A 16,016-nucleotide genomic window follows, 5' to 3' on the forward strand; every position below is an offset into this window, starting at 1 on the left:
CACTTTTCCGAGAATACGCGCTTCTTTTGCGGTTCGAACTCCTTCTGACATTTCTTTGGAGGTGGAGGAACACCAGAATACTTGCTTAAAGGAGCTTGCTTCTTCGACATCTTTAAGAGTTCTAAACAAATGTCTGTCCTCCTCCAGAAAATCTTATGTACGCGTTTGCGTTCATAAGATTTTCTGGACGCACCTGTGGACCACTTATGTGCACCTCTGTATAAGACTCGGACTATGCCACACATAGTATCACTACTTGTATTTCTTACCATAAGTCTAAGTATTTCTAACTTTTCTAACTAACTGCCCTTCCGCTGCAATATAAAACCCTTTCAAGTTACACATTTTCACCCTCTACCCAGTGCTATTACCCTTGTGTATTAGGATTCACACAACTTCAACTTCTATTTCACTTGAAAAAACAAAAACAAACCAAGTTAATATCACTGTAGCATGTGAACCTGTAATTGGAGTTAATTTGACTTACAGCAGCAACAAAAGTACTTGTTTAGGGTAAGGAAGAACTCATATTTAATGTTAAAATACAACCTTTCTACCCTTTACTTACATTACAAAGCTTAATGTTACCAGTGTGATAAGGTAGAAGAGGCCTCTATAATCAGGGTAAGGTAATATGACCTTGTGCAGTCCTAGTGAGTAGAAAGAGGCACTTACAATTCGAATTTATAGAACTGATTACAGTTAACAATTGTGATTTAATAAGCTGATAACATTTGAAATAGGTGGTTTGGTGTCTGAAATCACACAAAGCCAGATAAATGCATTGTATTGTCTCATTCTTTTTCTCTGTACACATTAAACAGCATTAAGTTATCATGTTTTTCCAAACTTGGAAATAGAAATAATATGCAATTAGACTTTTCTAGTTGTCTGCAAGGAGAAATGGTACCTGTTTTGGTATTGTGATGCTGATGTATAATAAATAAGAATCAATGAAATGGACTGAACTTTCTGTACGGTGCTGCATGTCTCATTGTGCAGTATGATCTCCAGAGTAAACCGCAAACAGTGATTTCCACTACATTGTCACAATCAGTTTCTAGTTTAAGTTGCATTTTTGATTTTTGCAGTTCTATCAAAACGATCTGACTACATTTTTTTTTGGCCTTTATTTTAAATGTCACAAATTTTAAGCCGAGTGTTCAAATGGTTCCTTAAAAATTTATTTATTTATTTTTTCCATTGACCCATTTCATTATATCAACTCTATTATGGAGTCCATTAAGATATTCACAGTTACACAGTGTCTTATTTACTCATCCGGCTTCATCACTGCTTACTTAACAGCAGGCAGTCACCAATGTGTCTGTTCTGTCCATCACAGCCGACTCGTCTCCTAATCCCTGCGAGGGATCAAAGAGACAGGCTGCTTCTCATATGATACACATTATACACCATGACTGGCAGACCGAAAAGGGTCAGGTTATCTGCCAAGTTCATTTATCATTCTTGTAGAACTAAGCAAAGCATTGTAGGAGAAGCTGCTGAAAATAATGGATTGATGCTACCAACCGTTGAGTTACGGGGTCAGACAAACAGAGAGGGGATGGAAAGATGTTGAAGGCTAAACATTAAATCCATTAATGAAATGTAATGATATCATTATCAGAATAAACACAATTAGTTGTCAGAACTCCTTAAATGTAAATAGGCTGTGGTTGTCTGTATAAAGCACTGTTTCACATGCATCGCCATCCTCAGCTGAAAGAATTCAGCCATTCAGACAGACCCAAGCCTGATCCCGACAGCAGTGTGTACCCCTGAGTCACATTTTACTCCATGACTCATGATATTCAGAGTGTGCTTGTCCCCAGTAATCTCTGTGATTATTTTGGCCCCTCTGCTCTTAATCTGGGCAGAACGAGAAGGATTAGCCTGAATTGGAGTGCCTGTGTCTGTTATCATCTTTACCCCTAAACTGAACCGTCTGGATAGTCTGGGGGTGTGCTACTAAAAACTTGTGAAAATATCCCTGACACTTGTAACCTTTGCCTTGCTACAGAATCCTCAGTCAGCAGGAACAGATCCTAAAATAATTTGATTCTGCACAAACTCATTCATTTTATAAGGTAAGCACGTATGTTTTGCTCAGGCTTGTACAAGGCTTCCGATCAGCCGATTAAAGCCTTCCCTTCTAGGAGTAGCTCCAAAATGGAAAATGAATCTTCTCCCCTTGCCTCCCTCTTTTCCTCACTCCATCTCTGTCCTTGCTCTTTCATTCCCTGTAGACCACCTGCCAGATCAAAGATCCTAATCCTTAGCAAAAAGCCTGGGAGATTAGGTTCATGATCTTGACCTGGTTTTATAAGGAGCATTTTTTTGGCACACCCCATTTCAACAGGGTACACGATTAGGGAATGATGGTACTTAGACCATTGTTTGGTTGGAATCTCCCAGTGGACTTGTAAAGGGGTCACAGCAGCAGAATGTGGATCTATTTTTTATGTGAACTGCAGAAAGGGAAGTCCTGTGAGGGACAGGGAGGGAGCAGTTGACTCAGAAAGATGACAAGACTAGACATAGTGACCTCTGAACTACAGGGGTTTCGGCTTCTGTCTTTGGGCAGATTTAGTAGGCTACTGGGACATTTAAACACCCTTCAGGGTCATAAGGACCCTGCATTGGGGCTTGTTGTATCTGGTTTCTGTCTTGTTGTTAGAAGTAAATTTACAGTTGCAATGATACTGGATGATCCAGATAGGAGAGGAAAGAATGATAAAGAGAAAAGGAAGAGAGACAAAGAGTGCTGTGAAACTTAGGGGCCACTTGTACAAAGTCTATGAAGTGCATTCAACTCCCTTCTCGAGTAAACGGCCCATCTTATGTGATTCTCAGATCATGAGACCTTGACTGATGGAGTATACACCGTAAACCCCCGCTGGCCTGCCGTAAGCACATTACCATATGGGCTGCATTTGTCTGCTGCTAAGTCTTAATAAGATCAGGAGTGCAAAACCTGTGCCAAATCCCCCTCTCACCAAGGGATGCATGCTTGGCACACAGCAAATTCACACATATACACAGGCACACCTTGAATGGAGTTCCATCAGTCTTGGCAGCTAAGTCATTCTGTGATTGAGTCCAGGGCAGAACAGATATCTGCTTGTCTTGTTTGCTGACATCCATTATACACAGACATTTTCATTTGCTGCAGAAAACTCGAAAGAAATATACATCTAGTTTTTCTTGTGGTGTTTACTGTTTCTATTAGGCACTGTTTGTGTTCCATTGCCAAAGTGTTTCATTATATTGTCACACTTAGTGAACTGTTTTTATTAGACGTGTTTGATCAGCATGGTTCTCCAGTCTCTGTATGTATGTGTGTGTCTGCGTGCGCACTTCTGTAAACAGCTAAACTCAATTTTCTCTGTTGGTGGTTGTGTTGGAATGCCTGGCATGGGTTTAGAGAGCCTGGGAAGTCTGACATGGCATCTTGATGTTCACTTAATGTCAAGACTCTGGTTATGTTTTCTAATAAGTGGTGACTGGTTTGATCATTTTGGTGACACATTAAAGCGCCACTTCCTTTTTATCAGCTGTTGATTTTATTCATGTGGTTTATAAATTGTTGATTCAGCATAGCTTGTAAGCATGTGACTTATGATGTGATGAAGTAGCGTTAAAAATCCCACTTTATTCAGTTAAATGATTCAGTACTTGGATAAATAACTTCCAAAGCTTAAAGGACGAGTTTTATGGGCTAGGATGAATTTTTGACCGTTTGCTGAGAGAGATCACTGACAAAATCTGCATGTTTTTGATGATATAAACTTGAAGCTGCAGGCAGCAGCCAGTTGGTGAAATTTACCATTTAGAATGGGTAAATATCTAGCTTGATGTTTTTCAAAGATAAATAAATAAATGTTACACTTTTTAAAATATTTTAAATACACACATTAAATTAGACAGATCTGTGTATTGTGTGATATATGTTGAGGTATATGCTGAGCAACAAAAACGTTTGCCTAATGTGCTGCTGGTCCTTCACGTCCTGCCAAACAGCTTGGATACATTTGAGTCGAGGACTCTGCAGGATTTCCGAAGGTCCATCCAGCCAACTATTTTATTAACTACTTTCCCACCCATGGTCACGGGGACTTGAGCTTATTGCAGCTGACAGTGGATGAGAGGCAGGTTTCACTGTGAGAAACCCACTGGTCTATTCCAGGGCTAAAGCAGAGAGACAGGCAACTATTCACACCTACGGCCAATTTAAAACCACATAGGGCTGTTAACAGTATCCTTATATTGTGCTATCTATTATACCAGTATACCATGTAAGGCACCCTAAATTATTCAGCTAGACCCTAATAAGACATTAATAAGAGATCCTTAAAATACTATCAGTTGCAAGTCGAAGTCACAATGTACCAGACCTGTTCCAGGACAACACCCTTTCCCTGGTTCATGGTTTGTGCCAAATACTTCCAGGAATATTCTGATGGACATCTGACGATAAGAATTTGGCCTTTGTTAAAGTAGCTAAGGTCTTTACACCTGACCATTTATCTCCCATCCAACTCCTCGACTACAAGAAATGACCATTCATTTATTGTATAGTCTTTTACTTTTAAATGTACAGACTTTTTTATGTACTCCATTTGCATGTTAATCATTATTGCTTCTGCAAGATGGCTTTTACAGCTTTCTCACAGGTGTACAGGGATTTCATTGAAAAAGTTATATGAATAGAACGAGAACTAGAAGTGTTGAAAAGAAAAAATTTGGGTGGATCTTTTCCACTGACCAGCTGTCTCTCCCGTGAACTGCTCTGGCACGTTAGTGCTGTTGATATATTGCCAAAGGTCCTGTAGCACTTAAACAAATCTACCTTCCCTGTAATTCCTCTCCCTTTTCTCTGTCTTATCTCGTCTTCTACCCAGGCCACAGAACAATGGCAAGTTTTGCTCAGGCCCCAGCCGTCTCAACCAGCTGTGTAATATTCGTCCATGCCCTCCCAATGCTGTGGATTTCCGTGCCCAACAGTGCGCTGAGTACAACAGCAAGCCCTTCAGGGGCTGGTATTATAAGTGGAAGCCCTACACCAAAGTGGATGGTAGGTGGTCAGTTACTTACAATCCCCACAAGTAAATGACACAAAATACAAAATACACAGTAGATCTTGTGGATTATGAGTAAATACAGTGATTTACTGTATTCTTGGCACGTTATATTCATTGGCTAAAGGCCACAGAGCTTTTAAATATACAGAGAATTGCAGATTGTTCAGGGCAGGTTTGCTTGTCTTAATTCTCTAGATCTTTTATATTCTGCACCCGCTCTGCTTCCCCAAAACTCTTTTAAAAAGAGTTTCTGTAATGCCAACCTCTATTTACTGCTGCAATGATTAGGGCCAATAAGCTGAAGGAAACTATCACTGTGTGTAATGTGCATGGAAGACATGTAGCCACCTGCACCCTCTGACACACCGAGAATAGATTTAAAAAGGAAGCCTGCGGGCCAGCTTTGTTACACAGAGCAAGGGAAAGAGAGTGCAGTGAAGGAGAGCCGTGTGTTTGGCTGTCGTCCCAGGCCTGTTTAAGCTGGAGATGAATGGGGGGTGATCTAGAGAGGAACAGATTCTGAACTGCCTTCTGGGACCTTGGGCCAAGTCACCTTCCTCGTCATTTATTTTAATCAAAGACGGCTGTAGAGACTTGTCTGTGATAACTGATCTGAACTACAAAATAAACCTGTAGCCCCATATGAATACCCCTGGGTGCATTCGTAGTTGCTGTCTTTTGTGTTTCAGTCTTAGTGCATACCTGCAGAGTCAGTAGCCTCTGCAGCTGTAAACTGACCAGACAATAAAACTTGAAGAACAGTTTGTGCATTTTACAGGTGATGCCATCATTCTTAATGATACCTCTCTTCCTCTCCTCTGTGCAGATGAAGACATCTGCAAGCTGTACTGCATTGCAGAAGACTATGACTTCTTCTTTGCTATGTCCAGCAAAGTTAAAGATGGCACTTCCTGCTCTGACCACAAAGAAGATGTCTGCATTGATGGAGTGTGTGAGGTATATCAGCTCTGTGGATTCACTGTACTCCAAAAGTGAATGTTTTCTGTTGTATGAGAGGCACAGTTAGTGTCAGAATCAAAAGACAGTGCAGTTGTCTGTAGATAATCAGTATGTGCAGTTGCATCAAATGCATTGAGTAAATGGAAAAAGGGTAAAAAAATCTTTTGGAGTAATTTCTTTGGCTTACTTAGCACTGGGAAGACACTTTTGCACTATTTTAATGTATTCTCTGTTTTCCTTTATTTATGAGCTCTTTATGAAAGCGTTTTAAAATTGTTGTCACCTCAGAGTAACGCTGCTTCTCTAGTCAAAGTGATATTCATCTTGTAGTCTTTCTTCTTGAGTTATCACCCTTTGATGCATAGATTTGTTGATAGTTGGAGAGTTTATTTTATTGACACATGCACTTCAAGAAACAAGCTTATCATGCTCATTTTGCTCCATTCACACTGATGGCAAACATGCATTTGTGTGTGTGTTTAGGCTGTAGGTTGTGACCAAGTTCTTAGCTCCAAGGCCTCTCTGGATGCCTGTGGAGTTTGTAAGGGAGACAACTCCACTTGCAAGTTCTTCAAAGGCCGGTACACTCTGCAACACCGGGCTAACGGTAAGATTGTGTTTGTCCTTGTTAATAGTGTGTCTGAACATGTTAGGTGGCGTACACTGAGTATTTTTACAATACAAAAGAAGACTTAACCAAAGAAACAAGGATAAAAAATTAAATCCACAGACAGACACATGCACATAATTCCACTGGATAATGGACTGACTCACCTCAGAAGAGGTTAAGCCATGGTAAAATCTGGATGATGTTAGCAGGATGAAACATGACAGGATTATAGAACAGCAATAATAGCTAATAATGATTTAGTGTTGGCTGTTGTTCCTTCTCTTTTTGAAACCAGAGTACTACTCCATGGTGACAGTTCCAGCTGGGGCTAGAAGTATTCACATTCAGGAAATGGAAGTCTCCACTAGCTACCTGGCTGTCCGCTCCCTGAAAAAGAAGTACTACTTGACTGGGGAGTGGACTGTGGACTGGCCAGGGAAGTTCCACTTTGGTGGAACCGTATTCGACTACCAGCGCTCTTTCAACAAGCCGGAGAGCCTGTATGCTGCTGGACCGACTAATGAGACGCTGGTGTTTGAAGTAAGCCGCTGCTGCTGGGTGACATCCGTCTATGGCAATTGACAGTGACAGGGGTCTTTGGCGGATCTGCTGCACCTCCTTTTTAATGCTTGGACATGATGAGGGTTAGATGAAAGAAGTTTGGTGCTATGGAGAAAAAGACTGGTTGAAGCTTCCTGCAAATCTTCTGTGAATAATTAATTGTTTTGGGTGTCTGATTATGCCAGAAATGGGTGGGTGCTTTGTAAAGAATGGACACATTTTTATCTAAGTCACAGTGAAAACGATTAAAGGGCACACATTGAACACATCTACTGTGCTCGCTAGCAGCCTACAGGGACTATTTTAGTACTAACTGATCTCTGTAATCCACTTGTATCATACACAAGAATTCAGACAGGGCACCCTATTGCCAAACTCCAGTCCAAACAAAGCCACATGTTCATATCTATTGACATATATTCACAGCTGTTAATGCAGACCCTGTGCTTTGTTGTAGCGTTGCAATTTGAGTCAAATTGAGCAAGTAAAATCCCAACATGAACGGCCCTTTAGTGGGTAGGAAGAAAAGCATAAAATCAGATGGTTACTTGGAGTGAGATATTCTGCACAGTAAAGCAGAAGATTTATTATGTGGTGGTCCATATTTCTGCTTCATGTTTGTATTCAGTGGTGTGTTAGAAACCAGAGCTTCAAGGGGAGTACGAGTCTTTACCTGTCCTAAAGTAGCAAAATGTGATGCTGGACAGAGGTATCCTCCTGAAAGCAAAACTAATATTCAACAAGTGGCCAAGTCATTCTGAGGTTTTAAGTGAATGCTGGTGGGAGGTGTAGGATGTTTTCTCACATAACTTTGTCAGCAAAAGCATTTATTTTGTTTTGACCTTTGAACTCCAGCCGTGAAAACAGAAGTGAAAACCAGGTGAAAGCCAGTTTTTTTTTTGCCATGGGGGGTGGGGGTGATATTCATGTAAAATCTAGTCTCCCCTCAATGCCCTGGGCTACTGCAATACTGTGGTTAAAACAGGAATGATTGGGCTGTAAATCCAACAGGAATACCAGTGTGATATTTTCAAAGTACTTGGATTGGATGGTTACTTGTTTGGCCATCAGGAAACATCCGTGTTTATATAGCTTTTTTAGAAAGAGGCTTTGGTCTGTGGGCAGTTTAGTGGAGTCTGTGTTGTAGTTGGCATTTGAAAAGCACATTGTTGTCCTTTTGCAAGATGAACCCTTGCAGAAGTGCAGAGACATGCACACATAACGTGCATCTTAGTTTCAGTCGTGGTTGGCGACATAGCTTAAAGAATAGCAGTGCTGGATAATTTGACTGATCGGCACTTTGTGTAAGGGAGAAACATTTCAGCGGCTGTTGGGAGGTTTGTCATCAAACTTGGTACAGATAATGCTCAGAAAATACATTCCACAAACTTTAAATCAATTCCCTATTCTTTTTTTTTTTAATCAACAGGATAACAATATTTTCATATAAATTACTCACCATTTTCTAAATAGATAAGCAAATAATTTTGTACAAACATTTGTGGTTCCTAGTACTTAGACTTCACCAAGTCTAAGTACAAAAATAGGAGAAAACCCCACCTCAGCTCCACTTTATGTTTAGAGCATCCCCTGAGTGATGCCAGAGAATGGAAAACATTTTAGGTTTGTGTGCTGGGGAGGTATTTTTCCATGACCTGAGTGGCTGATAGATACATGTTTAAAATACTGACCACTGCAAAAATCCATGTGCTTATATTTGACAATATAAGCACAAGAGCTACTGATCACAGAGACCCGAACAGATTTTCTGACAAAATCAACAAAAAAGTATGGTTTTATGAGAGCGTGAGATTAGTGACAGTGACATTATATATGACATCAGGGTTGTCAGTCAGTAACAAAGTATACAAAACTAGCTGCAGACATACCCAGTAAGCTATAAACACACACAATGTCAGTAAGAATAACTGAACGATGATTGTACACGCTGGTCTGAGTGGGCTGGAATGTGAGCCATAGTTTTTTGACTATGATGACATTGCTATTGGCAGGTTAATTGCTCTGAATTGTGAGTGCAGCACAAACAGTAAAATGAATCTGTCACATATCATATCCATCACACTTTACATACTGATTCCTGTCTATAGCAATATGTACAAAGTTTTCTAATGCAGCGAAAGATCGTTACAGACGTTTTGGAAACGGTAATTTTAAGTTTTGCATGTGGATCAAGAGATTTAATAAAATGTTACGTCTAAACAGTTGTCTTTGGCTCACTATAGTGTCATATTAACCAAAAGAAATAATAACAATAACTACACAAATGTGCCCTATCTTGAAAAAATGATAATTGAAAGAAAGTTCCTTTTTTTTAGGCTGATGGTACTCCTCTTACGTGTCTGTGTGTTCTGATCATACATCTGTCCAGCAGTGGACTCGGCGATGGCTTGCAGCTGATCTGCAGATGACATGACCATAATCTCTATAAGTATGTCCTGTAATTACAAAAAGGAGAAAGAGGTTGATAGAGGGAGAAGGATAGAAAGAGAGAGGATGCAGAGTGAGATTAAAAGATTAAGAATTCTGCAATTGAACTCTGGATGTGAGAAGTTAAGGTCAGGGCACGAGGACTTTAAGTGCAAATGAAAAGAGCCAAATGATGGAAGGAGAGCGCAGATCTCTTCATCTGTTTCACACATTCTATTTAACTGGTGCTGTCACAGAAATGGGGGAGGATATACACACGGATCACTTGCAGACTCTCACTCAGCTTGAAGCGCTCAAAGAAAAACAAATGGTAAGGAGTGTGAAGTAAACTGTGACAAGGTGTCCACATCTGCACAGCTGCTTAGCTGGTAGGAAGGATGAGGGAAGGGGGCATAGAAATAGCTCACAGGAGGTGGTAGAAGGAACAGACACAACATATGGCTGCTTCCGGAGCTCTAAGTGAATACCAAGTAGGATTATTCCCCCTGGAATTGGCATTCTTGTGGTATGGGAAGCAGGGTCATGCCAGTCCAACACAAAACGCTGTGAGATTGATATCTGAGTCCACCACATTGCAATTCATCATCATCCCAGCTGACTTGACGAGTGCTGTGATTGTTGGGTTGTGAAACCAATACACTCTGTGGTCTGCTGTTGCACTCTAGGAAGCACATTAGTTTCACAACTTAAATATGTTTGTAGCCACTGAAAGTCATTCAAAGACGATAATAAACATTTTCCTTTCCTAAAGCCCAAAAAAAGAGGATAACTCAAGTCAATAAAGACCATCTTGAGCTATGATTTTTATTACTTAATAATTAAATTCCATATTTGTTTCGCTATGTTTTTCCTTTTCATTTTAAAGCATTTTTGAAAATGAAACCCTTAATTCTGCTAACCATCTGCCACAGTAACATGTCCTTGTCTGATGTATGTTTATTAGCACCAGGAAATGCAAAGAATTCCTTTGTGTCCCTGGTTCCCAAACTTATGTCTAATAATCTGATCACTGAAACAAATAGGAACAAAACTTTCCCAGGTGAGTTATCGGTGCAAAATATGAACAATATCATTAGGAAATATACTGGTTAAAAGATTTCAAGTTACACAACAATAATAATGTGAACATTTAGCAAGTGAAACACTCAAAACTTTACTGTTATGTTTGCCAAATGTTTGCCGACATATTCTTTGAGCTGCTTCGCCATAGCAGATTCACTCAAGGCTTGTTGGCAGTTTGGTGTTTAGAGGTTCCCAACATGTAAACTATATTTTAATGAGCAATGATTTCTCAGAAGTTATGTGGAAAAAAGAATTAGGGACTTTATGTTAGTTGAAACTTACAATACATCCTCATACGTAAACGACAAAACAGCTATATTGCCAGTAAGACCCAAAACACTCATGAATCTTTCCACATTTGCAATGCTAACGACACTAGTAACAAGACTAAACGTAGTATGTAATGGTAATGGATGCTAAACTGCATTTGGTGGTTAAAGATGTGATGGTAGAAGGAAAATGTCTTCCGTCTGCAAAAAGCTTCTCATCTGTTGTATTTGCTAGCACAGTCACAAGCCCTGCTGGTATCATCACCAGTGCGTCTGAACAGTTTGGACATGATGCATGCACTCACTAACACGTCTGTTGGAGGCCCCCTGAGTAAACCCTCTGCGTTGTGCTGTTAGTGTGTCAGTGCAGATAAGGCTCATGTAGAGTTTGGGTCAGTTTTCATGTCTTGTGACTAAATCGAGGCAATATTTTGCTGCTTCTGTAAGTTTGCTTTGACTACAAAGGAGTTCACAAGGCCAGTGTGTGTTCTGTCTATTAAATGGGAGCATGCAAGTCATTGAAATTATCGCTGGTATTGTTACTGATTGCAGAAAGTTGTTAATTTTGGCTTGAATAGTGGTAGGTAGGTGATTGTTTTTTGTTCGTATTGGTTTAGTTGTTACTGAAAGGTTGAGCTTTGGGTTTAAATGATCAAAAACTAAAGCAGCGGTGGGTAGGTTTGTCTGAAACTATTGTTTCTATTGTCTCCTGGCAGACAAATGCGAACACTGCGGTTGGTTGGGTGTTTTAAACATTGTACATTTCTTAGGGAAGAAAGATCAGTGATTTGGAAAGCTTGAACAATTCAAGGGCATCTAAGTCCTCTACTAAAGTGACTATAAAAACTCTGACCAGAGTTGTTTTTGTAGCTGCTGTTTCACATCACTGGTGGTTGTTTGGTGAAAGAGCAGAAAGTTGGTTTGCTTGGATAAGCACAATGTCCCTGTGTGGTTAGTGGTGGCAGTTTTTCAATGGCATTGGGTTTGGTTGGTGTTGGTAGCATGGACAAAGAAACTGTGGGTGTTAAAATGTGGCCAACCCTTATGTGGTTTTGTTGAGTCTGCAGTTTTTATCACTTTAGCAAGATACTAAAGTTTAGTATCTCAAACAATTAGGAATGCGTCACGGTGCTGGGTCATGTGACCCAGTGGTTGAATTTTTATGTATCTTTTGTATTCATTTGTGTTATAGTTTAACTCATCTAGTTGATTTCTAGGTTGCAGTTTAGTCCTTTGTTTCTTAGTCCCTTTTGTCATCTCTCCCTGGTCCGTGCGTCCACTTGTCATGTTTCATGTCTGTGTGGCTCCTGTTGTCAAGTTTGTGTCATGTCTATGTCTCTGTGTTTCCGGTTTTATTTTGGAAGAGTCTGTGTTTTGTTCATTGTAATTAGTGTTACTCTCCCCTGTGTTGTCATTATGTTTCATTCTAGTCAGCTGTGTCCTCATATGTCTCCACTTCCCCTGATCATGTGTGTATTTAAGTCCTCAGTCTTCCTGTGTTTGTCGTCGTGTCATCTGTGTTACATCCCTCATGTCGTGTCAGGTTAAGTAGTTTCAGGATTCTTGTGCAGTTCATGCTTCTGTTAGTGATTCATGAATTTCATTGTTTCATCATGCACTCTGCACAAGGTCCTGTTCATAGTCATTGCCAGTCTTCCTAGTTTGTCATAGTTAAGTCAAAGTTTTCCCAGTGTAGGTTCTAGTTTAGTTTCGCCTCTGTCCTTGCTGCTTTATGTTGCCCCTATATTAGCCATAACAAAGGCTCGCCTTTTGTTAAAGTTAGTTCTGTCTCCTCGCCTGTGTCCGCACCTGGGTCCTCCACACACTCTCCACATGGTCTGCCACTGCTGATTTGACTCGTAGGTAGTAATTAAGGTTACTTGATGGCAAAAATGCAGCCTAAAGACACTTAAACCATATAGATGTTGAGAAAGATCTTAAGTAGAAAATGTGACATCAGAACCACTTTTGCCCCAACTAAAATTAAATTGAAGTATTGATTTTAAAACACTGACTTACGGATACATTTTTCGGACATTGGGTATCTGCTTGCTCATAGATTTGCATCCCTCCTTTTGTCCCCCATCTTGCAATAGTTGACTTTATGCATTGGACAGTTAACAATCAGAAGGTTATTTTTAAGTTAGTGGAAGCGTCCCAGAACTGTTTAATGTGGATTGAACCCAGGAGGTGCTTGGCGTTGAATGGTTGATGGTAGATTCCTTTCAACTTTAGGAAATACCCCAAAGAAAATACACCTGTCAAAATCCATTATCACAGATGCTGATAGACTGTGATGTTTCTCAAGAATCACAGGTGGACTTAATACATTTTGCCAAATGGGCTGAGGAGTAATAGTTACCCAACCTGGACTAAACCGTGGTTGGATGCAAAAGAGACAAAGCTATGCTGAATACAATCCAGTGCAGTGTTTTGAAATGGTTTAAAATAACACACTAGGAGCTGACTATGTAAATGCATGTCAAGCAAAACTTTTCACCGCAGCAGGGAATTCTTATGGGTTTTTTTTAATGATAGCCTGATGCTTCTCCTGTAATGGGCATGTCTGCATTCATTCATCCATTAGTCTCTGCCTGACTTGAATGTTCAAATAAATCTCTTGTGCAGAAAGGGTACCTCAGAATCACTGGGCTGTGTAAAGGACGTGGTTAAAAAAAAGAGACACATCACAAAAGAAAATGGAAATTGTCCCTTGCATGAGCATTATATGATCCAAATAAAAGTGTGCTCATCCAGTTCAGGGTAGAAATGGAATAAAGCGTTTTGTAGGGTTTCTAGAATCTTCTCATTAGTAGGTAGTCTGTCGAGCAGCTCGAGTAAACTTGAACGGCCTAAATAGGCTAATCACATTGGCGGTTGTCTTGCATTTAGTCTCTTACAGTGGGGTTCATAACAAATGGGTAATTTGCTTTGGTTTAGAATGCGCAAGACATAATACATGGATTACTGGAGGTCTAATAATCAGTCGACATTTGAGGGAATACGTGGGTTTGGTGCTGAAAAGACATGTAGATGAACCAGTGCTAAATATTTGCCTTACTTAGCTTCTTAAATATTTAGTGTTCCTTTCTGTTTAGTATGCAGTAATGCTATATTCTCTAAATTAAGCTACAAAGGGCGGCTTAGAGCTTTGAGGAAGGATCTAAAGGTTGCTAGTGTCACTCCCTTGAGCAGCTGGGAAAACGCAGCTGTAGCCTGGTGGATGACTTACAGTTTGATAAATAAAGGTTAAAAGATAAACTTTCTCTACATAGCTGTCACCTTTTTTGACTGAATGTTTTCTTGTCTGATAGATCCTTCTGCAGGGAAAGAACCCGGGTGTGGTATGGGAGTACACTTTGCCTCGCACTGAGAGGAAGCCTGATTACAGCTGGGGTGTGGTGCGCTCGGATTGCTCTGCTCCCTGTGCCGGAGGTGAGGCAGTTTTTATTTGTATGTCCATCTGTTGATGCCTGGATAAAACTAGAGGAGTTCTGTACACAGGATAAGTAAATTAAATTAACATTTGCCAAAATCCACCACTGAACTGCAACAGTCAAATCAAGCTAACATTACTTTAATTGACAATGTAGCAGCAAAGACTTCAAACTTGGAATTGATGGAATTGATCATCAATTAAATAGCAAATAAACTAAGAAGACTTCTTTTAACATCTCAATTTGAAACAAAATCCCCAGCGTTTTAAAATCTGCTCAGGATTTGGAATGCATCAAATCAGCCCCTGATGAAAAGCCTGAACGGCATAGCAACAGAATCTAAGTTGCTTACAATAAAAGAGAGGCAGAAATATGTGCAGATGTACTAAAAGTGATAAGGAAAAGTTGTGTGTGTGTGTTTATAGGTCTGATTTTTCTGTGTGTGGCTGTTTTTGTGTTGTGTATAATACCCTGATGAACAGTGTTCCAGGAAATGTGCTAAGGTTAATGAAAAGCACCTTTGTCAGACTTTCTCCTGAAAGACTCACAGCTACTATCCAGCTTACTTGTTAGTGAATAGCTGTTGTGTTTACGGTACATGTAGTTTCATTTGCCATGCCTCTAGGTGCTGCGACAGCCGGCAGACCTGTAGACATATTTTTTGTGTTGATTCATGACAGTTAGAAAATTTAAATTTGACTTTAAATGCATCCACATTGCAGGGATGAAAAATAAAGATCCTTAATTACCTGAAAGAAACACATTACGATTTCTCTGCTTCTCTCTCCCTGTCTCTCCATCAGGTCGTATCTCAACCAAGGCTATCTGTTTGCAGGACCAGAAGGCTCAGGTCAACTCCAGCATGTGTAATCCCCACACCAGGCCTGCACTGGGCTCCCATCTCTGCAATACGCAGCCTTGCCCTGCATAGTAAGTGTGTGTGGGTCAAAGAATTTCTATGTGTACAGTTGGCTGTGGGATATGTGGCATGTGTCTTTATGCTGCCAAATTTTCAGGAACCTAGGGTGCTGTTTTGTTTTTTTTTAATAGGTGCGCGCACACACACACACACACACACACACACACACACACACACACACACACACACACACAAATACTGTGGTTGAGCTGTCTAGAGGTTGCCTGTGGTCTATTTGCTGTGGCTAGCCAGCACTCCGCTCAGCCTGTGTTCTTCTTGTCACTATCCTCGTCTTTTCTCGGCCCACTTTTTTTTTTTTTGAGAAAACACATGAAAGCCCACTGCATCTTGTGCTCTTTTGGATAAGTCTTTGTTGACTTGAAGTGTTTTCTCCAGCTGTGTCTCCATGTGAGTGTCAAGTGTTGGTAACTGATCTCTTGTCTACACGTATGCCCTGATGATTTTCATTCTTTCATTTAGACCATTTAGTTTAAACAATTTTAACATGGCCTTTTAACCCGTTAATGATCCTGAGACCTAAAAATGCAAAATATGAGAAAAAATGCTACATTGTTTTTGATCACTAGAAAGAAACTTTCCAAGCTCATGCTTCATCTGAGCTGAATCTACCGCTGAAGTCACAGAGGTCATGTCCATATTTCTGTC

The 16,016-nt window shown here is 40.2% G+C and overlaps 1 protein-coding gene across 1 annotated transcript in view; it reads left to right on the forward strand.

Annotated features, from left to right (window-relative positions):
* Positions 1-16,016, forward strand: part of adamts18 (ADAM metallopeptidase with thrombospondin type 1 motif, 18) — a 56,953-nt gene that overhangs the window by 29,503 nt on the left and 11,434 nt on the right. The window contains exons 13-18 of the mRNA XM_005726311.1: positions 4,905-5,077; positions 5,911-6,041; positions 6,528-6,651; positions 6,950-7,194; positions 14,309-14,429; positions 15,235-15,361. Of these exons, the coding sequence (XP_005726368.1) occupies positions 4,905-5,077; positions 5,911-6,041; positions 6,528-6,651; positions 6,950-7,194; positions 14,309-14,429; positions 15,235-15,361 (921 nt within the window). The remainder of the gene's footprint in view (positions 1-4,904; positions 5,078-5,910; positions 6,042-6,527; positions 6,652-6,949; positions 7,195-14,308; positions 14,430-15,234; positions 15,362-16,016) is intronic.

The sequence above is a fragment of the Pundamilia nyererei genome, unplaced genomic scaffold, assembly GCF_000239375.1.
Source record: "Pundamilia nyererei isolate P.nyererei 1_Seehausen unplaced genomic scaffold, PunNye1.0 scaffold00019, whole genome shotgun sequence".
Classification (NCBI taxonomy): domain Eukaryota; kingdom Metazoa; phylum Chordata; class Actinopteri; order Cichliformes; family Cichlidae; genus Pundamilia; species Pundamilia nyererei.